We start from the raw sequence: 23,130 nt of genomic DNA, 5'->3' as shown, positions 1-23,130 counted from the left end.
TTACTAGCAAAGAAAGCGCGTTTTTACTTATCCTTAATAAAGTACGTACGACGACGGATCTAAGTAGGAATAAATTGACAGTTATACGCATCTAGAAGATGATCTAGAATCGGATCAATCACGCGTTTATTGAAAGTCGACAATATAATAGAATAATGATTCTACCAGCAAAAAGCCATATATTTTTTATTGTAGCATTTGCTGACATACCTCGTATTTGAGTTGTACCCTCTTTGAGTGTCGTCAAATATGATATTGTACCTGATCTTATCTTGATCTAAATCAAACCTCTATTTCAATACAACAAAAAGGATTTTACTACTTCGTAGCTTTTTGTTTACGTAAAACTTTCTTTATTAAAAAAAATAAATCATAAATATCTTGTTAATTATCTAAAGAAACTACTATATAAAACAAAACCTAAAGGGAGTATAGTAAATTATTATTTTGTTGGAGAGGAACAATGAAATAATTTAGAGGGTGCAAGTTGTTATTTTTCTTCCTAATGTTTGGGCAAAAAAGGGGTTGGTCGGTTCATAATTCAGCTACTCATATGATTGGAATTTGGAACATACGTGTATATATGGGAAATGCCCCTCTCTTATTTATTATTGACCTTCAAACTTGGAATTCTATGCCACCTTTTATATACTTCCTTCGTCTCATATTAATTTGATATACATATTTCTATCTCAAAATAATTAAGATATAACTAGATATTTTTTTCAACTTTATCATCCTTGGTAATTTTGATAGAAGAGTAATTAACTTCAATGGAATATATATAATGACAATATTTAATATGAGTTTAATAGGATCATAAGTATTATTAATCAATTTACATCTCTTACTAATTTCTCCTTAAGCAAAAGAACTATGAAATGAAGGAAGTACTTATATTTTATCACTCATTTTATACCGTGAATGAATGTGATACCATGAATAAAATTGTGATTCTTAAAATTTATTTAGAAATCTTGAATTCTTGATCTTTGAAAATGAAGAAATTCCTGGTGTGAAGAAAGTATCTTTAATGAATCTTATGCAATAAATCTGAACTAAACGGGCGAGAAATGTCAACAACGAATAACAAATAAGTAATTATATCAAAGAAATTGTGTCACTTCTATTATTTTAATTAGTACTATTTTTATCTATTATATTATCATATCCAATAACCTTAATCATAGATCACTCAATTAAGTTCATTTAAATAAAATCACAATTATCTATCTATGATCAAACATGTTTCTCCACCAAATAGTAAATTAATTTACACTTAATAACTCTTTTAATGATAATCATACAAGTCAAAAATTTGAAGTACAGGAAGTTACATATCATCAAACTTTAATGATCAAATAGCATATTTCTGACAGTCAAAGTCCTCTTAATACACATTAACTATGGAAAAATTATGGAATTATTATTTCTTGGAAAATAATGTCTACTATGAAATTAAAGTGACATATATACATGCGTAATTTATTATATACTTTTTTATCTTATTTTTTATTTTTTTTGGTCTATGAATAGTACTGAAGCAATTTCGTATAATGTAGTACTAGCATTTATGGAGATTTACTTCGTTTGCAGGTGGGGAAAAAATAGTTTAACGTTTTATTTGCACTTATGATAACAAGAAAAAGACACCAAAATTAAAAGATGAACAAAACAGCTTCATTTAATTATGGAACTTTGTTTCTTTGTCTCCCTTTTTTTTCCTCATAAAAAAATAAATAAATCAGAAATAATACCTTATATTAGCCATATTATTTTGGTGCCAATCAATCACTTTTTTGTGCACGAAAACATTATATAAAAGCAAAAGTTAGGTCACTTTTATCCCATCTTGGTACTACATAATATAACTCCTGTCGGATAAAAAAGCCCTTTTATCACATATCCACATGTTGTTTTAAAAATAAAATGCGAAATCGTAACGGATCAATTCGCTAGTGATATTGTTCGTTTTGAGTTTAGGCTCGCACGTCTTTAAAATGCATTATGAGGTTGTAAGGTTTGCTTGCTATACCCAGCCTCTTTCTTGTATTTTGCCGATATATGACTTCTTTATGTAAGCTGAGGTGTCACACAAATATATTTACTCACTTAACAAATTGGATTAAATACGTACTTTATTATTTTTTGTATAGTGACCAAGTAAAACTGAACGTAGAGATGTAACTATAACGGTAGTTCCCCCTTGCTTTGTAAATTGTTGAAGACATTTAATTAGCTCTTGTGACCAAGAATTTATATTACGTTGACCCATTAATTAGTCTAAACTAAAAATAATTGGTGAAAACGTTGTGATTTATACTCACAAAATCGTAATAAGATATTGTTCTCATTATACTACCATGCATGCATTCACATGTTTATTGATACTCACAAATTATTTATACGTTATAAATTCTCACATTAAAAGTTATAGAGACATGATAAATTGATTTAGATTTAATAGCAAGTCCTTTTGGAAGAATGGAGGAAGAATATAGAATTATCAACTTTAATTTAACCATTTAATTTTATTCTGAACATGTTTTATCACAATTGTCAAGGATTTCCTAGTAGTATTCCAATTGCATACTGAGTCATCTTCCTCTTTCAAGACTTTTTTGTGGTTTCATTTCAGTTTTTGTATTTATACTACAGTATATATATATATTTTAAAAAGGATCAAACTTTAATATGGTTACAATTCTTGCCTTTATATGTGGAATATAAGTATTAGATAAACTAGCTAGGTTGTACCCTATATAATTTTTCTTATCTTTGACGTTGTGGAATTCCATTAATTCAAAATAGAAATTCAAAACAGTTCTCCTTTTCACATGAGAAAAATACATTAAAGTCTAATTTCTCGAATTTTGACTCTTTCTTGTAAATTGACACCCCTCTTAAACAAGGACGAATTTAGAGGGTTGATTATGAATTCACAAACACACACATTAAGAAACTCACCAAATATTTACAAATATCTTATGGTGAATCAAGTTGTTGTTGTTGTTATATTAACTTCCCAATAATAGTGCTGAACGTCATGCATAAACTTCCTCCTCTGGTGGTAAGATAAATTTGTAGGTAACACATTACTTACCACGAAATTCGCAAAAGTCGCATAATCCCAAAAAAAAAAAAAAAAAAAAACTTCAAATTATGAATCTATCTGCGCTCTAAATATTCGATAAATCATTAATGTATAAAAAAGGCATCAACATGAAACTAATTTGTAATGCTGGTCAAAATTCCAAGTTCTTAAAAATATATAGTTCAAGTGGTAGAGGAATAAAACATGAGAGTTACCCTGCATACATATACGAATATTCAGGTGAATCAATTATAGTATATATATTATGACATCGGTGCACATAAAGATAAATTTTTTAACTTGTTTAATTCTTATCATGAATTCAACTCTATAATCATAGTTCATTCTTATCTTAAATACACTCTTTTAATTAATAGAAGTAAAATTCACATGTAGCGCAAATAACTAAAGCGACAAAATAAAATCTTTTTTCAAAAAAGAATAAAAAAAATTACTCGACATAAATGCACGCGTACTCTAAACTAGTATATATATGTGTGTGTGAGAGTGTGTGTGTTAATGGGATCTATGTCAAGTTCCACTAAATTCACCGCATTATCATGAAAATGATTATTTCAACAAAACTAATAATATTATATATAGAACAGTTCATAAATTATTTTAGACTCGTTCAACTACGTACCAAAGTTATATTGTTTTTCTACCAACTGCTCTTTCTCTTAACTTTCATCATCAAGACTTTGTTGTGACATTTGAATGAATTGAATAAATAATACTCTTATAGTTTTAATCAAAAAGAAAGAATAAAAATTACTTATTGTACTCTAGTCAGCATAGAGAGATCAAGAAAGTCAATTTGGACTTGGAAGTAAAATCATATATAATTTCATGATGCCATATAATTAATTCTATTCTATCTTGACTTATATATATATTTAGTCATATATTCTTTGTCCACATATATGGAAGAACTAGTACATATAAAACCAAAAGAAGGTACGTATAAAAAAGTCATTCAAGTTTGTTATATGGCAATGCATGGTCAACTTAACAAATGTCAATAGATACATTGAAAATGTTATAGTATTTTGGGTCAACATTACGTGCAAAATGGGCATTTGACAATATTCCATCTTGAGATGTTTAATATATTGTAGTTAATAATTAGAATCTAAAAAATAATACGTATATAGGATCCCTCGTATTATGTGTTATGGATCTGCTATCATAGTAGTCAATATACAACTATTAAACTCAAAAAAAAAAAAAAAACGTGTTATATTTTTATAAAACTCTTTATATTCCTCTTTCATTCGGATATGAGATTTGCATAAAGCATCACGTGTAAAAAAATTGTCACATAGTTATTCTCTTCGGAAATGTTTACCTAGCTAGTACTACGTTCATGTATAAATACTTTAGTTTATCAATAGGTGCGGACCTATGTAGGATTTTGGAGTGCTCCGACACCCACTAAACTTGACGTGAAATAGGTAGAATTATATAGAAAATATATGAAAATAGGTATAAAACATATAAAAGCACCCACTATAACAAAAAGTTGGTTAGGTGCATTGACAATTAAGATTTTTTTATTTTTTTTTCAGTTTTTAAAATTTTTTAAGCACCCACTATCCTTAAATCCTGAGTCTGTCACTGTTTATCAATAGAAAAGAGAGAGAGAGTAATCACGGCGGACCTAGATGTACTTTTCTGGTGCTTCGACACCCACAATCTATAAATTCTGATTCCGCTGCTGAAAGTGATTGTGATGTGGACTTTTAAGAAATGGTAAAAGTATAGAGAATGGGAGGCCTAGGCACACGTTTGGACAGAAAAAACACTTAATGCTGCATGAAAAAAGTATTGAGTTGAAATCCAACCCAAAAGACAATGTGTATATATTGATGATTAGGTTGGAAATATGGATTAATTGTGGGACCCATCTTGATCATTTGGTAGGGGACATTTGGGCCCAACATGTCTCCTTGTTTTCCAATCACAACTCCATTCGTTTTTATTTGTCACTGGTAGAGTTTGTAGTCCATATTCTGTTAATCTGACCTTGACAAGTTCGTGGTGCAACTCATTTGTAATTTTTTATGAGGTCTGTGGTGATAGCGTAGGGATCAGGATGGACCTATATATTTTTGGGCCTAGAATTTATTTGCACGCACGTATTATAAAAGTGCAATTAGCTAGTCACGACATTCTCCTCATTGTACTCGTCTCCATTATAGTAAAATTCCTCTGCCTCTGCTCGTGATTTTTCCCGCAAGGATTTTCACGTAAATCTATTTGTTCATTTTGTTTTTCTTTTGCTTGTGGTATTACTTATTCTATCCGATTATAGCAGTCACTTTTTGACGCAGCACATACTATTTCTATTAACTGATATTTAGAGTAATATGTATTGAAAATAATTTGAAGAATAAACAATTAATGTTAAAGATAAAATAAATAAAAAAAATCTTTTATCTTTTCTTGATATGTCGAAAGTGATAAGTAAAAATAAAAATTTAATTAAAAAATAATAACAAGTAAAAGCGAACGGAGGGTATTACTCTCTTCTCTCATCGCTTTCCTTTTTAATCCACTTCAAAACGAAAGTCTTTTTCTTTTCTTAGGAAACTTTAGTTTCAACTCGTCGGATGGTATATTTAAGGCGATAATATTTTAGTACATTTAACATAATTTTAATTTAAGAGTATAAAATTTATTATGTTTTTTTAACTTTTTTTAATTTCGTGTCATCAAAATCAAAATCAAAATCAGACAAGCAAATTAAAAAGGAAGGAATAGAAAATTTCTCCAGACTTAACTGTAGCAGCTTGCAATAGGCCAAACAAAATTGGATATGCAGAAATGAGCAACATCCCCTCTTACAACATGTGAAAAAATGAACTTTTTCATCGATCGATGATTGACAAAAGACGAGGCGACATATACAGTTGAGTGTACGAACAGAGAAGCGCGGTAGCAATCTTCACGCCTTATCGGTCATAAGTGCTGAGGTTAGTCGCCAAGAAGACACAATGGCTGCCTCATGCTAAGTTCAGCCTTGAGGTTTGGATATTTCTCCAGATCAAGAGAATCACCCAAGATTTTCTGGAAACACGATCGATAAGATCTTAGTGTCGTTTGGCAGAAAAGCTATGAATCAACAGAATATGCATAGATGTTGAGTAAACGACATAGAATTAAACACCAGACATATAAGCTGCAAAGCGTGGGATTCTGACACTTCCATCACAAAGCTGTCGTAAACAACAAAATACCCAGCGTAATCCCATAAGTGCAGTCTAGGATAGTACCAGACATATGTTGGAAACAAACATACCACAGATGTGTTGGACACTATTTTATTTTCTTGGGCATGCATGCCTTCTTTTTCTTGTTTCAATTTGTAAGTAAAAGAAGAAGAAAAAGCACTTGATTCCCACTTTATTGCCCTCTTAATTTGCAGTAGTCCTCCTCTCCTCTTCCTTTTTAACTACTCTTCTCCTTAGTTGTTCTAGTATGTTTGGCTTCTATATCGGCTAGCATATTTTTTTGCCATATGTTCTTGTTTATAGTTTTTGTTCTTCGATGCTATTCAATGTTTTATTAAGATGTATAGATTACGGAACTAAACATTAGCATATGGAATTAACAAAAAATAAGACATGATGCGTATAAAAGTATGCGTAAACTCATCCAACTTGGTTTACTCGTAAAGATCCAGAAACTTATGGATTAGATATTGAAGTCATCTGTAGGAATTGATACTCACCAAAGCAGCGAGATGTGCATCTTGTATGATATTTCCATCTATATCTAAACGAGCAATAGGAAACTCTGGAAGATGTCCAGACTGCTTCCTCCCAAGTAAGTCTCCAGGTCCTCTCATTACAAGATCCATATTTGCGAGGTAAAAACCGTCAGATGATTTCTCAAGAACATGCAAGCGACTTAGACTGCTGTCGGTTGATGCCACCAATATACACTTGGACTTCCTTTCTCCGCGTCCAACTCGCCCTCTAAGTTGATGCAACTGAGCAATTCCAAATCTCTCAGCATTCATAACAACCATCATAGATGCATCTGGAATATCAACCCCAATCTCAATAACTTGCGTTGAGAGCAAGATATTGGTTTCTCCAGATCTGAAGAGGTTTAATGCTTCAGTTTTATCATCACCCTTCATTTTTCCATGTAAGAGACCACAGTTGTACCCTGAAAACTTTTGAGATATAATCTCAAGATCAGCAGAAGCTGCACGAAGCTGAGGCAATTGCTCGGACTGTTCAATGACTGGATAAACAAGATATATTTTACCCCCTGCTTCTAACTCATCAAACATCATCTGTACCACAAATAGTGCTAAAGGAAGTTAGACAAAAAAAAAGTAGAAAACAAGATCCTACAATTGAGAGAGAAGAATGCAAGAGGTTTAGAACTAGCCTCTTGGAAGCTACACAGTTGCAGCAAAAAAAAAAAGGGCTTTCAGATAAGCTTGTAACTGACAAGTATAAATTGACTGTATTTTATTTTAAGTCCCACGTCGGTGGGATGAGGAAAACTTGGACTCATTATATAGACTTCGGCAATCCTCCCTTCATAAGCTAGCTTTTGGGGCTGAGTTAGGCTCAAGATCCATTTCTTTAAAGTATAGTAACAATGACAGCATTTTGGACTTCAAAAGTTCCATTTCTCTAGGTTAATGACTAAAAACAGCAAAGCTGATTATACTGTCCAGATGGAAAAGAGAATTGTAGATGTTACTATTACCAACATGAACTACCTAAATATCATGCTTCAAACTTCAAACAAATACAAAGTGTAATTGTGCCCTGAGACCGAGGGAAAAGAAAAGATACGACCTGATAGACCTTCTCAAATCCAGCTTCATTTCCTTCAATTACAAATGTTTCAACAGGAATTCTTCCAGGAGGCAAATCAGTGATCTGTTGTTACAAGAAATCCAGCAAAGAAAATCAGTACACAGACAAAGGTGATTATATTGAAGTTACAGCAACAAACTAAAACTTATAGCAACCAAGTCACACTGTTGAACTGCCAATAAAATCAAGAAAACCAAGTAACGAGAACTCAAAGAGCAAAAGCCATTCCTTTCCCTGAATATTCCAAATATGCCTAACTAAATCTTGTTATCCCACCCCTTGAATTACTTGCTAGAAGCTCAAATGTAGGTATAACTAATCTTTGCATGCAACATAATTCACAAAAGAACAATGCAAAATAAAATAGAACAACAAATAAGTAAAGGAAGAAAACCACGATTACCACTGTTATTGTTTTTGCCATTTTATGTTCATCTCAGCATTCCTTTCCATGCGCACTTTTGTTTTTATAACCAGGAAAGAGGACTAGTTGGCGCACAGTTCAAAACTCGTATGGGTCCTATCCTTAAACGCTTGCCTTAAGCTACTCCCCAAGAGGTATATATAAGTGAGCAGGATATGAGAGTTGAAAGTCAAATTGAATATATGGAAATAGGCTTTGGGCAAACGACAACTTTAAATTACATCACTCCAGTTCAAGTAGTATAAGCATGCATTAATAATCAGAAATGATCTCAGTTAACAGGCAGTAAGATATTGACATAACAAAGGATACAAACCCTTGAACACACCTGTGTCAAAGACATGTCTCCATACAAAGCCAGAGCCAGCGACCTTGGAATTGGAGTGGCCGACATAGCTAGAATATGGGGAGCCATAATTACACTGTCCTTGGAGGAATCGTCTGGGATGTTCGAAGAGAGCTTGGAACTTATTGAGTTATAATATAACTGCAACACCATAGGCTACAATCAGTTCCCACTTAAAGAAAGAAACTAAGTTAAACCAAACATGTGCATGAGTTCCCAGGCTTCCTTTCCTTTTTATAAAGAGATTTTCACCAAATTAAATAAGTGCATTAACAACAATGCATGGAGATTGTTACAGATTCTTGAAATTACACACAATCTTATATTTAAGTGTTATGGTCTATTGACATAAAAAGGGATCTTCATTCACCAGTTTGGAGCTTATGCATTATAGAATAACTGCAAAGTGATCATGTTATACCACAATATGATTTTTATAATTAAAAAGTAGGAGTAAGAAGAGAAAGCTGCACAATTAACTACAAAAATCTGGTTAGCTGTAGGCAAAAGCATTTTCAACATTCAATTTTTTTGGGGGGGAGAAGGTAACATAACATTAAATTGTTTTTCATAAATATAAGATATCATATTGATTCATGAAACTCACAATCAAGCATCCCCACAAAGAAGCAGTGTAATTTTTTAACAGTAAATCAAGTTCTCATCAATTCACTTTAACCAATCATCTAAGTAACATATAGCTTCGGTACTCAACAAATTAAGTATACTATTATATCATATTCTGCACTAGTGCAAAAGACTGATTCTTTCCTTCGCAAGCTCGTCATTAGCTAGAGAAACTTGAGCATATAGACCCAAACAAAGCAATCTCTACTTCATTACACGCAAAAAGGAACTAAGAACCTGACATTCACAAATAATACAGTAGATGAAGAACGAGTGAACAATCTTTTATTATTCCATGTTCGGTTTCATCTTGATTGTATCCTCAGAGACTTATAGCAGCAAAATCACCAATGAGGGCGAGGAGATCCAAGCACATTACCTTGCTGTTAAATAGTCCTCTCTGGATTACTCCAAAGCGATGTTGCTCATCCACAACAGCGATGCGTAAAGCTGAAAATTCCACTTTTTCAGCGATTAAGCTGTGAGTCCCAATGACCAAAGAGATATCTCCAGCTTGGATACCCTGCCAACAGATGGAAAACAGTAAAATAAACTGAAAGGTGAAATATAACGCCATTGATACAAAAGGCATGTCAGTTATAGGTAATTTTGTGATATTAAGGAGAATTCTCCAGCTTAGTCCTTCATTTAAGCTTTTAGGTAGGAGATTCATATAACTTAACATGATACCAGTGCAAGGAAAGTTCGTAAGTTCGAGTCACTTCGTCATTGATCAACAAAATATCTTTGGTAGGAGCCTGACTCAAGAAAAAGATTCAGGTTTACACATGATGTTACAAACCTAATAAAAATAAAAGAATCTTCCCTCTAACACCTGTACTTTTGAGATGAGACTGTTCACACAATTCAATAATGATAAATAAATAGATGAAATTGCGTGAATATGCAAATAGCTTATGCCAACTATTAGCAGGTTGTTGTTTTTGTTGATATGCCCGGTAGCAAGATCTTTTCGAGATAGATGTAATTATTAACCATCGAAGGCTACAATATACTCGCGAAAAAATAGGATTGAAGTTAGAATTTAGTGTTTCATGCTTTCTAAGAATTATTATGTTTAAATATCGATAGGCATTCATCAAGAAACTCATGCGGATTTCCAGAAACCTTTTTGTCCTCTGCCTCTTCACTCTTGTGTTCTCCTTTAAGAACACATTACTGCTGCAAAGTTCAGATTAAGCCATACTGTGCCATATTGTGCGAATGAGTATCTTTTCACTCAATTTGACCAATAAATTATAAAGTCAATCAGCTTTGCTTAAGGATATCCCGATTCCCACATCAATGGTAATACAAACCGTGTAAAAAGCAAAAGTTGAAGTGCTGCCTTAAGATTTCTTACCTGGTGAATCAATCGTGATTCCTTTGTAGATGTTGAGCCAGTCAATAAAGCAACTGATGGTTTGCATTCTGCCTCTTCCATGTTTGCCAATAAGTTTTGAATTTGCTCATAATGCTGAACAGCAAGCAACTCGGTTGGGACCATAAAAGCTGCCTAAAGATGAGAACTTGGCAATTATTACATGTGGCACTGGGTATATATTATATAGAAGACTGAAAGAGGCTTTCTGGATAATTATACTAAAAATCATGACATAGCTAATAAAACAAAGCAAAATATAGCCACAAAGAAATTGCGTGTTCATGCAGTAAAATATTGGCGCTGACTAACCTGATAACCTAACCCGATAACCTCCAAACATGCTAAAAATGCAACCACAGTTTTCCCGCATCCAACATCACCCTGAAAAAGTGAGCAAATTTGCAACACACCAGCATCAAATCTGTGAAAAAACCCTAGTCTTCCAAAAGAAAGTCAAGTAATTTTATTCTAGAAGCACATTATCATTAGAAAATAAATTATTTAACAAAGAAATAAAAAGAAAAGCATCCCATTAGACTTACCCATTCTATCCTTTCACTTCCCAACAATTCCAATACCTTGTCTTTTCTTGCTCTTATTTTCACTCAGCGTTGAAATGATCATTCTACAATGGTTTTTAACCCTTGCCCCCATATCCGACCCTTTCTTAACAACACCAACAACAACACCAACAACAGAATATTCCCACAAGTTGGGTCTGGGGAGGGTGAGATTATGCAGACATTATATGATTTTTTTGTGTGTGTATTAATATCATAAAATAACATAGGAGGGTTCTTTTGAGCCAAGGTTTTATCAAAACAGTCACTCTACCCCCACAAAGGTAGGGTAAGGTCTGCGTACATTCTTTTCACCCCAGACCCCACTTGTGGGACTACACTAGATGTTGTTGTTAACATAGGAGGGCTTTCAACTAAAAGTTTTTACTCCTACTTCAATACAAGTGAACAACATCACTTCCTTATCAAAAGAAACAGTGAACAACATTATTTCCAAAATAGTATTCAAAAAGGCAATGACACAAACAAAAGAATGGTTTGTGCAGATTAACTTTGTGACTGGATGAAATTTAGGATCAAATTATCAACAGATATACAGAATTATTTAATTTCCCAGTTAAACATCTAAAGATTAAACGAGGACGACTTACAATAAGAATGAAACGTATGATGTTAAAAGAAATGGACCAATACCAAAGATAAATCGCCCACACCGCCCCAAAAACAACTTGCAAGTAAACAGTAAAGCAGATTTCACTACCTGTAGTAGACGATTCATTGGGACAGGTCGCTTTAGATCCCAAATAATTTCTGAAGCAGCTCGCAGTTGACTCGATGTAAGAGAATATGGAAGAGCCTTCAGAAACTTTTTAGTCAGCATGGACCATCCATCTGTGTTAATCAAATTAAATTCAGATTTCCGATACTTATCCAGCAATCCATCTTTCTCTACTTTTGTACCAAGACCTTCAAGCATTTGGAATAACCGCCCTAGCTGAAAGACAAAGAAAACAGTGAGTGATACTAAAAGCCATCTCAAGCCACAAATATCATGGAAAAGCATCCATGTCTCTTATGTGCGTCAAAATCTGAAAGCCTGTTATAGTGACTCCATTTTCATGTGCATATTATCAAATTTCTGAGAAGCTAATTGACCATGGTAAAAGTCACATTTCTTAGAATCAACATACATGTCCAATCTGATCCTCGTTGAAGCACAGGGTATACTTGGAAGAATGAAGCCTAGACTAATCAGAAGGCTGGATGATAACTTCTATCTTTAATGGAATATGCACTGGATATTTGTACCAAGGATTACTTGAGGGGCGGGGGTTGTGACTGTAGGAACAGTTAAGACTAAGACTGGAGGACGACATGTTCAATCTTGGAACAATTTTGTTTTTTTTTTTCTTGAGTTGTAATTCCTTACTTTGGTAATAAAATAGTTGCTTACCAAAAAATATAGTTTAGATGTGTGAGAGAGCGAGATCATACTAAAATCATAATGGGTAGCTCATGTAGGTCCAATGACACCTTGACAGAGTCGATTATCTTATAAGTATCCAGAAAGTGGAAACAGGGACTCATTTCTTCCGTCATTGGGTGCCAGGATGGTCCAGAAAACACAAGCATTTATTTTAGAAACTTCGAACAGCATGATATCCTTAAAAATGAACAAAGGAAGAACTGGAATCTCTTGGAGCTTTGCAAGGTATCATTTTGGAGAAGAGAGTTAAAGCTCCCATCATCACATCAAAATAAAGGTCCAAGAACGATGCTTCTTTAAATATGAGTGCAACTGTTTCAGCATCACGTGCACATAATTGAAGAATCAAAGTAAAAAAGGCGAAAAACAAGTGCAGCCTAAAAGCCAATTCACGAGAAACTAAAATCGGACATTCTTTATGATATTTTAGTTCTTCCTTTATGTAGAAATAGAAAAAGGAAATGGAAAGCAGGGAATTCAACAACTAAGAAAGTAGAAACTATTTAGCTCCTCTAATATCCAAAATTATGGTTACCTGAAGATAGAAGAATTCATCAAATACAAGCCTTTTGCGAGCTAACTCAGCCTCTTTTACACTTTTTGGCTGGTGAATTCCTGCATATGCCTGCTTATTGTAAAGCCGCAAGAGGAAAAAGAAAAATCAGTCTCAACAAAAAAGGATACTGGAAAAATCAGTCTCAATTAGAAAGGGGATTGGGAGTAAAAAGGCTTGTCGTTAACATACAATGAATAAATAAAGGTGTCGCTTCTTTAACGATGAAGCTTTTGAACAAGGTGGTTAACACAGATCAACATCATACCAGGGCAAACAAAAGTTCTAGATTTAAGTCCCTCCAGCACTCATTAACAAAACATCTTTCATGCACTTGGCCCAAGAAAAAGATTTTCGGTGGTCTCACCATTATTCATGCACATGATACAAGCATCAGAAACCAAATTACTATTAGAAGACAGGTCCTAAAGGAGGAGCGGAGAATATGCCAGAAAAAACCATCGAGACTGAAGTAGAGTGAGTTAAATCCTTAATTTTGTAAGTCAATAGGTAAACTAAAGGAAAAGTTCAGCTTTACTTTTCTAACACCAAAAGCACGGGATAATGATTTAAGTGGGCAAAATACTTAACCATCAATAAGATCATCCTTCATCAATGGAAGAGGAAATGTGAGCCGCAAGAAATAGAATGTCTATTATGGCGATTGTTACAGTGAGATCTAGAGGTGTCAGTAAGTAAAACGGTAAATACTTCATAAGCTTCCTGATAGTAATTCAAGATTTCTCATGTATTTTTGCCGGAAAAGATTGATTGTATCACTATACGCTTAACCAATTAACCTACAGAAAAGAAAGGTCAATTTATGTGAAGGAGAAAGGAAGACCACAAGTAATGACTAACATTTTTTATAAGTACATATAGAAGTTTTGTTCTGAAAATAAAGTTACTGAAAAAAGCATTAAGAAGTACATCATATGTTCTATATCTTATTCAGCTGTACAGAAAAAGACAAGAAACCATGTGTTCATTTTTAACTTATCCTCCTCAGCATTATCATTGTTTCACTCAAAAGAATGTTACACAACATGTTTTTGCAGAAACAGGAAAAAGGACAAAACATATATTCCTGAAAGATCTCATTTTCAATTGTTAGTCTCAGGGCCATCAAGTTCCATTGAAATGATACAAACAACACTCTCCAGCTTAAAAAAAAGACATCAAATCTCAGCACCATACACATCATTTCATTTTCCACTATATAGGATGCAGTATAAAACAAGACAGCGTAAATCTGACGAGGCATACCAGAGCGGTAACTTACGTCATGAAGGCATAGGAGTCCAAAATCATGAGCAAGATCTTCCGGTATAGGATCGATATTGGACGGAAGCACCTTTAACGTTCTATTTAAATATCAAAATAAGGCATATAATACTTGAGAAGAGTGGTACACAGTTAAAATCAAAATTAGAAAAAGCAATAACCGAAAGAAACATGCAAGATGACAAAACACATTAACAACTTCCAGTCAGAAACTATGTCCATGTTTCAATTAAGAAAACAATCAAATCTAAAGATACAACTTTGCACATACTACTATAAAGCAGCTCAGATATGAGATCTGACCTTGAAATCACATCCCTAAGGAAGTTAGAGCTCAAACCTCCTTTTGAAGGATATATAGGATACGGCCTCCCTTGTGCACAAAATGATGGATCCTTTTCATCTTGTAGCACATCCATGTTGTATTCCCTCATCTCGTAATGATTTTTTGACCTCATAATCCGCACCTTTTAAATAGTAACATGCAGATTACAATATGTGAGAAAAATTGGAAAAAACAAAATAAGATGCAGTTCCACAATGATAACTGACATGTATACGTAACAACCATAAACAATCGATTGCTCCACATAACATCCTACAATCATGTTATATCTAAGATGACTTTAATCTCTTGTTTCAGAGAAATAAAAGGCTCGTGAGGAATGGAAAGTGTTATGAGTCCCACACCGGAAAAGGGGTGGGTAATTGGTCACCTCATAAGGCCCGGCAATCCTCCTCCCTTTGAGCTAGCTTTTGGGGTTGAGTTAAGCCCAAGTGTCATATCTTTGCATGGTATTATAGCCAAGCCCATCCCAATTCTTTACTCACCGATGTTGGGACCCCATATTATATTGTGCACGCTCCAGTTAACGAGGCCTAGGCATGCAGGGGAGTGTCCACATTGGAAAAGGGATGGCTAATTCATCTCCTTATAAGAACTTGGACGCTCCTCTCCTCGTGAGCTAGATTTTGAGGTTGAGTTAGGCCAAGTGTCATATCTTTACATGGTATCAGAGTCAGGACCATCCCGATCTTTGTTCACCAATGTTGGGCCCCCATATTATATTTTCCATGCACCAGTTAATGAGGTCTGGACGTGCGGGGGAGTGCTAAAAGTTCCAGATCAAAAAACGGATGGGAAATTTGTCTCCTTATATGACTTGGGTAATCCTCCCCTCATGATTTAGGTTTTGGGGTGTGAGTTAGGTCGGGTTAAGTTGCTCAAGTGTTAAATCTTTAGAGAAAGAAAAATGCAACTTTACAGATCCCTATGTGCTCGTCAACTAAGAAGACTCGGACACTAAACAGGAATAATGAATCTAATCAATCGTTTGTCTCATTATTAAGGAGTAGGACTCTAAGAAATCTAAAACTCTGCCCCTTTTGACTTTTAACACAAATACTTGAATGTCGAAAGCTGCCGTTTGACACTTGAGATTCAACTCGCAACCACAATATGGAGTTTCCCATGAGAAAGTTCATCAGATCGCGCATGGCATAATGAACAAATTCTTTTCTTTGGGAACTCTCAGAAACTGCTACATCATCTATGATATGACTGAAACAGGTATCCAATTGTTTCCAGATCATGCTATAGACCATAACAGCTTCAGATTAGCTTAAGATATCACTTGTGCAGTGAGTACTAAAATTTGCCATCATTGGCATTGAAGTTAAAATTGCTAGAAGATGATAACAAGATCATCAAATTCTTTCAACGACGGATTACAGATTGATCAACTTACCTTACCACTGACACATACAATGTCTCCCACCTTTTGCTTCTCCTCTAGGCTCTTGAGAAAAGGTAGGTACGTGAAGCGAGTGCCTCGGAAAAACTTTTTCAAGTGTAAAAATACTGTTCTCTTCCTTCCATTATCAGTTTTATCAGTCATTAAATCAGCACCATCATCCTTAGAAGTTGATAACGACTCATTGTCTACAACATCACAAGCAACAACCACCTCAAGAAATGACAATGAATAACTAGCTCTTATTCCCCTGCATGGAGAAATACAAAGAAAATCATTCAATTTAACAATGATTTTTATGTATATTTGAAGTTTGAAGTAATAGAAGATACTACACCATTTTGAAAGCATATACAACAGTGAAAGCAAGAGAATCTAACCGTTTTGGAAAGCATATATACCGATGAAAGCAAGAGAATCTAACTTATCACTAAGATCTAGTTTGCTAAAAACCATATTACTGTTGCATCAGGTACCAAGCAAATAATACTTCACTCAAAATACAGGAACAACACAGATTCCAAGCAAACTTGTTATTATTCAGTACGCACCTACTAGAAACAGCCAATAGATCCTAAACTTCCTCTCAAGAAAAGGAAGACAAAAACAATGTAAAATTTCAGTCCAAATAAGTTGGGGTGGGCTATATGAGTCCTCACTTTTTGATTTACGCTCAACTCATATCATCAACAACATATCCAACAGAGTCCCACAAATTGGGGTCTGGGGAGGCTAGAGTGTACGCAGACCTTACCTCTACATCAGAGGTCAAGTAGAGAGGTTGTTTCCGATAGACCCTCGGTTCAAGACAAAAGAACGGTCAAGGTAATGGAAGTACATGAAACAACAGATAGCAACAAAAGCACCAGATAGTACCAGAATAATAGTACTGCAACACAATATTACTATAGTCGAACTACACGAAACAATAGATAATAATAGAAATGAACTCCTAGTAAGGGAAACAAGATAATACACTACTACCTACTAGTATGGATGCACTCCTAACTACTAACCCTCTACCCTAATTCGTGTCCTTGGTACGCAGCAACTGCACTATGTCCCTCCATAATACTTCTTTGGCCTACCTCTTCCTCTCCAGATTCCATTCATAGTCGACCTCTCACACTTCGCATTGGGGCAACCGTCATATCCTCATCAAGTGCCCGCACCATCTCAACTTCGCATTATGTATCTTGTTCTCCACTGAAGTCACTCCCACCTTGTCTCAGATATCCATATTTTTTAATCCTATCTCTCCTAGTATACCCACTCAACATCGCAACATCCTCATCTCTGCCACTTTCATCTTCTAAATGTGCAAGTTCTTTATTAGTCAACACTCCGCCCTACAACAACGCTAGTCTAACCACTACTCTGTAGGACTTGCCTTTAATTTTAACTCTTATCATCATCATATCAAATTAAACAGAAGTGAAAATTAAGTTAAATATATACATAAATATATAGAAACAATAGTGATAATGATTACCATTAATAATAATATTTGAAGATCTCTAACAATTCTAAAACTTATTCTCAGCTAGTAGATATCACCTATACGGATCTTTCCCTCTATTGTGTCTTATCTTTAGCTATGTCTGATCCAAGGATTTGTAGGTCCTTCCAGACAACTTCCTTCCATGTGATTTTAGATCTGCTCCTTCCTTTTTAACACCTTCACCTCACCAAAGTTGCAAACCTACAGAACGGTGCATCGGTAGGTAGACGCAGTACATGATCAAACCATCTCAGGCAACCTCCTTTCATTTTATTCTCAATGTATGCTACTCGCACTGTCGCACCTTCTGGTGAATGTGGTCATTGGTAAATCATAGGGGATATGTGGTAGGTGCATGTTACGAGTCCAAAATGTGGCTATCGAACCAAATTGAGAGGAGAAAGGTAGAGGGGCAGGCCCATTATCTCCCGAGTGTCAAAGCTGAGAACAGATTTCTCAATCCAAAATAGAATGGTGCTAACTATTCCATATTCCAAAAAGAAATAGGAATAGTCTTACTCTCACAACAATTAGAATTAATCATGAACAGTTAGTCCTCTTGCAAATCATAAAAGGTAAGGTAAGAACTTTTTGAAAAGGTAATTCACCTTGAGGATAAGATTTTTCCAATAAAGATCAAGTATTGCCCATCCTCAATTCCAATCTGTGCATTTTGCAGATCAACATATGTCCGAGGGAAATGCTGCAGCAATTTCCGCACCTACACATATACCAGATGTTTATTAGAGTTGTGACTTTGAGCAAAATTATAGTAGGATAAATAGTTCCAAGTCTCACCGTGTGAAAGCCACAGTTTTCCAGCTGATGAGAGTTTCGTTTGCTGAGCCCTGGAATAAAGCTAATAGATTGATCAAGCATCACTTCAACCAATCCATCATTCTGTTTGACCCCATGCTGAGGCAGGTTAGAAGGTTTATCTACAGTGAACTGCAAGTTTTGTCTTGTTTCTGTCTCCAAAGTATCAGGAATATAAGTGGTGGAAACCATATTAGCAGCCCCTGAATATAAACTATGCCATGTTTCATACAGTGAATCAGGACTGATCAATTGTTCACCCTCGGGGCTAGACAGAAACTCTCTACAAATTTTAGTGGCCCAAAGCCCGTTGTCTCCATGGTTGGGTGTCATCCCACAGTATAATTCAACAGGTGGAGAAGAACCCAACATGATTGAAGCAAATTGTTTACACATTAAGACGAAATCATAGTCATCTGCTCCTCCATCAAGATGAATATTAGATTGTTCATCAGTTCCTTCACCATCAATTAGGTCATCTAAACCACCATAACCCATCACCACAGAACCCTAGGAGAAATTCAAATAACTATCACACGATAAGGGGAAATTTCCAAGGAAGGAAGATGCATCAAAAATATATTTTAAAATGTACCAAATAGGGGAACGTCTTCTCTTTGACATTGGTATTCAAGACAACCACCACTATTTCCCAAGGGAAAGACACTAAAGTACAAACAACTTTACAAGTAACCAGAACAGTTCATACAATTGGGTCGAACAAACTTGAGGTAGCTCAAGCATCAGATAAGCAAATAGAAGGAAACACATGCATATCATTTGAGGCACCTTTTGAAGAAAGAAGGATTGCGACATGCCGATGGACAGAGTAAAAATAGTAAAATCCTGACTAATCTTCTAACTACGGATGCAGAGGTGCACTAAATTGATGATACTAATTGACTAGGATTTAGGCAACTTCTCCATGTACCCAAACAAACCCATAGTACGTTCATTACACCATTTGTAGTGAGTCATCGAGAAAAAAGCATCCTCAAACATTAAGAATACTACTCCCTTACCCAGCTCACCCGAGATTCAAAGAAATACAAAGAAAAGGGCTGAACATAAATGTATCTACAATCAATCGAAGATCACAATTATTGAATATCTACCATCCATCATCTAGTTTAGTTAACTTAAATGGAAAAAGGACATTCAAATAGAGCAAAAGATTATAGGAATCTCACAAGCACATTTTTCAATAGTGTCAAAGTAACTGAAGAAGTATCCATTGTTTATGGGCCTAAATGATAATGCTTGACATCTGCACTTGAGCTACCAATTTCCAGCCCCTCTAGTATATATCCTTCCTGCTATCCCTTCCCTTTCACCCAACTAACATTAAAAAAAGATGGTAGGTAAGCATTTAATAGGAGTTTCCAATATATAAAGTATCTTGAAATATATTGCATCCATTGTGAGGGAAGATTCCAATACTTAATGCCAAAGACTATTCATTTATGTAATTTCAACTGACATGGTCTGAACAAGCTTTCCCAAGTCTTAAGATACATTATGATGATAGGTGATCAAACATGAGACATGCTATTTCAAGTTTTTATATTTTCCTTGTCTTCTACACTTGTTTTTCTCATTCTACTGATTCGTTTCTTTCATAAAGTCTTGACTGTTTCCTCTATACTGCAAGCTTGCCCCAAATTTGATCATTTGTCAGATAGCATCAATGTTAATCGACAAAAAGAAAGGAAGACAGAAGGATACGAAACCATCTTGAGCAGGAGGCTTGGGGGAGTAACTAAAAGAACAACATACACATTTCCCATTCACCAAGAATTTAGACAGATTTACTGAAGTAACAAGATACAGTTGTTGATGCAAGCTGAGTCTGATAAACAAATGTGCAACCTTATTTCGTAACTTAGACCTATCTTTGCCACTTGCGCGGCCATAAACATCTACTTCCATCAACAGCTTTTCTGAAAGCTTATGCTTCGACCTAGAAAACACTGTCGACATCTTGGACGAAAGAAAATTGTTAAACCTGCATGACATTAGAGGGGTCAAATACAGTATTCAAGTCAAAAAATTGACTCAATCAGGAAGAATTCATATAACTATAAGAAAATATCAAATCAGTACCTCATATTTTTACTCAAAAAGCTCCTATATCGTCTCTGAGCTTCAAATATCAGTGCACTTCTCAAGCATTTCTCACTTGAACACTGGAAAGTGTAAAAGAGATCACAAGGTGTGAAGCAGATGACCAAGAACTTCCGAGATTGACAAGTTCCACAGAGAAACTCGGGAAGAAGTGAATAGAAAAATAAAAGAAGCTAATGCCTCGATGCTATGCTACCGTTAATCATTTAACACTCGTGCAAACTACTTAAATTCTCAGATCTCTATATGAGAAACCAGGGTCAAGTTTTTCATACTCATAAGTCATGCCTACCATAACGATGTTCCTCCACTAGAGCACTGACTAGGTTTCGCAATTAGGTAGGGCACTCAGTCTTACTTCTTAGCAATAAGGCTGCCACCATGTAACTGGGTTTCATGGGTTGAAGACATGAAAACAGCCTCTTGTAGAAACGCAAGGTGAGGCTGCGATCATAAGACCCAATATGATCCTTTCATGGGGCTTTCCATGGACCCCGTGTATAACAAAAACTTAGTGCATCAGGCTGCCCTTTATTGAGTCTTACTTCTTAGCAACTAAAATCTATGTTGCACGGACTCTTCAAAAATGCCATCAGGTGCATAATAGATTCTCCCAAAATATACTATTTTGGAGAATCCCTTTACAGAATTGGCCGAATCCATTAGTTTTTTGCGCAAACAGTATTAACTTTGTAAAAAAATCATTAAACATATAGGGGTTGTTTGGTTGGGAAACAAGTTATCCCCGGATTAGAGTAGCTATCTCAAATACAATCCCGGGATGACTTATCCCATGAATTTATCCCAACCAAACACGGGATAAGTTCATCTTAAAATTAATCCCGGGATTAATTACCCCTTATCCCTCCTACCAAACGACCCCTACACAGTGTAGAACTCACATATTAGCATCTGAAGCCATCATTCTAAAATCCAGAACCCGTAAAGTTGAAATCTTGGCTCCGTCTCTATATGTTTGTTTAGTGAACTTAAATTTTTTTGCACAATTAGAGGGCAATTCAAGAAAGCAACTTTGCTAAATTACTAAAAGAACACAAATGGAATTTCCAGTTCTCCTGAACATTCATCCAGCTACATGATTGTCCATTTTGAGTAATTAAGAAGATAGGTTAATATTTATATACAACAATTGACAAAAATATATATATATACATACTGAGAGAAAGGGAAAATTACAACCAAAAGAGAGAGAGAGAGAGAAGTTGGTTACCATAGTAGTACGTGATTGCAGAAGAAAGGTTGAAAGTGCCATATATGTATAGACATGAAAATAAAATGGTGTAATCTGTAGTTGGCAATTCAAGAAAGCAGCAGCTTTCCTTAAGAGTACTGAAACAAACAAACTTCCGCAATATTTCATACTCCCTCCGTTTCAACACGAATGAAGTTTTAGAAAAAAAAAAAAAAAAAAAATTGAATTTTGTGCGTTTAAATTAAATTAAAATTATGTCAAATATATCAAAATATTTTTTAATTTTATGGTTCTAAATATGCCAGATGAAAAATTGAAATTAAAGTATTACCTGTGGTTATTCTTTTTTAAACGGATTAAAAAAAATATTTTTTTTTTAAATGGAGAGAGTAATAAATAAGAAACAAACAAACATTTCACAAAATAACCTTCTTTTAATTTTTTGTTTATAATATTTCATAATAAATAAGAAAAACACTTAAATAAAAGCTTATGTTTTATTTCTACTTATTATATCAATAGATAATTTACTTTTATCCATTTTACAATTGCTATTATATACTATTCATATTTAATACATTTTTCAAGATATAAAATAAATTATATTCAATGAAGATATAGTAAAATGAGTGGATCAAGAACGAAAAAGAAAAATAAAAGAAGTGGAAAAGACATAGACGCAAATAAAAAGGAAAAAAAAGTTTGAAATTAATTGAAACATATACTAATGAGGGATAATTTGGTAAATATAAATTTGGTATGTGTTCAACTAATGAGGAATGATTTGACGCCTATAAGTATTCTTTAATTTCTCATTTTCAATTAGAGTAAGTGACATACATGTGAGGGATAATATGGTAAATATAAATTTATTAATAAGGATGTGTTTGTTTTAGGAAATAATTTCTCTCTTCCGACAAAAAAATAGAAATTTATAGCTTTTCGGTGTTTAGCTCTCGTCAAAAATAAGTCTAAATTTAATACTCATATTACGATAATCTAGATATTGTAAAAGCTTGAATAATTTTCGATAAATATTGATCGACAAAAATATTTCTCAAATATTAAATCCGACTTTTATGTTCTTCTATATTTATAAGTGAAACAATTTAATGGGGCATGTAATTGTAATACTCTTTTTAATTTACGCAATGGGATA

At 34.3% G+C, this 23,130-nt stretch overlaps 1 protein-coding gene across 3 annotated transcripts; it reads right to left on the bottom strand.

Moving 5' to 3' along the window:
- Positions 1–5,854: 5,854 nt before the first annotated feature.
- LOC107847713 (ATP-dependent DNA helicase homolog RECG, chloroplastic) lies at positions 5,855–22,186 on the bottom strand. Of its 3 annotated transcripts, XM_016692144.2 has the most exons (17): positions 21,990–22,186; positions 20,738–20,820; positions 20,504–20,639; positions 18,617–19,144; positions 18,427–18,539; positions 16,312–16,567; positions 14,867–15,030; positions 14,562–14,643; positions 13,262–13,351; positions 12,001–12,234; positions 11,029–11,100; positions 10,699–10,851; positions 9,715–9,858; positions 8,691–8,849; positions 7,918–8,001; positions 6,828–7,400; positions 5,855–6,163 (listed from the first exon to the last, which is right to left on the bottom strand). In XM_016692144.2, the coding sequence occupies exons 1-17, from the start codon at positions 22,137–22,139 to the stop codon at positions 6,071–6,073; spliced, it is 3,114 nt and encodes a 1,037-aa protein (XP_016547630.2). In that variant the 5' UTR covers positions 22,140–22,186; the 3' UTR covers positions 5,855–6,070. The 3 variants fall into 3 exon arrangements, with proteins under 3 accessions (XP_016547630.2, XP_016547631.1, XP_047255229.1); XM_016692145.2 differs by lacking the exons at positions 20,738–20,820; positions 21,990–22,186 and adding an exon at positions 19,825–19,972 and having other exon boundaries at positions 20,504–20,640; XM_047399273.1 differs by lacking the exons at positions 20,738–20,820; positions 21,990–22,186 and having other exon boundaries at positions 18,617–19,163.
- Between the last annotated feature and the right edge of the window lie 944 nt (positions 22,187–23,130).

The sequence above is a fragment of the Capsicum annuum genome, chromosome 11 (genome assembly GCF_002878395.1).
Source record: "Capsicum annuum cultivar UCD-10X-F1 chromosome 11, UCD10Xv1.1, whole genome shotgun sequence".
Classification (NCBI taxonomy): domain Eukaryota; kingdom Viridiplantae; phylum Streptophyta; class Magnoliopsida; order Solanales; family Solanaceae; genus Capsicum; species Capsicum annuum.
This window is presented reverse-complemented; position numbering and strand designations above follow the sequence as displayed.

What these genes read in the sequence shown, in the direction of transcription:
- LOC107847713 (XM_016692144.2), bottom strand. Translation starts at nt 22,139, where the DNA reads ATGAAATATTGCGGAAGTTTGTTTGTTTCAGTACTCTTAAGGAAAGCT. An exon ending in CTTAGGGATGTGATTTCAAG is followed by an intron (nt 14,644 to 14,866) that starts GTCAGATCTCAT and finishes ATATTTAAATAG; the next exon opens with AACGTTAAAGGTGCTTCCGT. An exon ending in GACTCCTATGCCTTCATGAC is followed by an intron (nt 13,352 to 14,561) that starts GTAAGTTACCGC and finishes TACAATAAGCAG; the next exon opens with GCATATGCAGGAATTCACCA.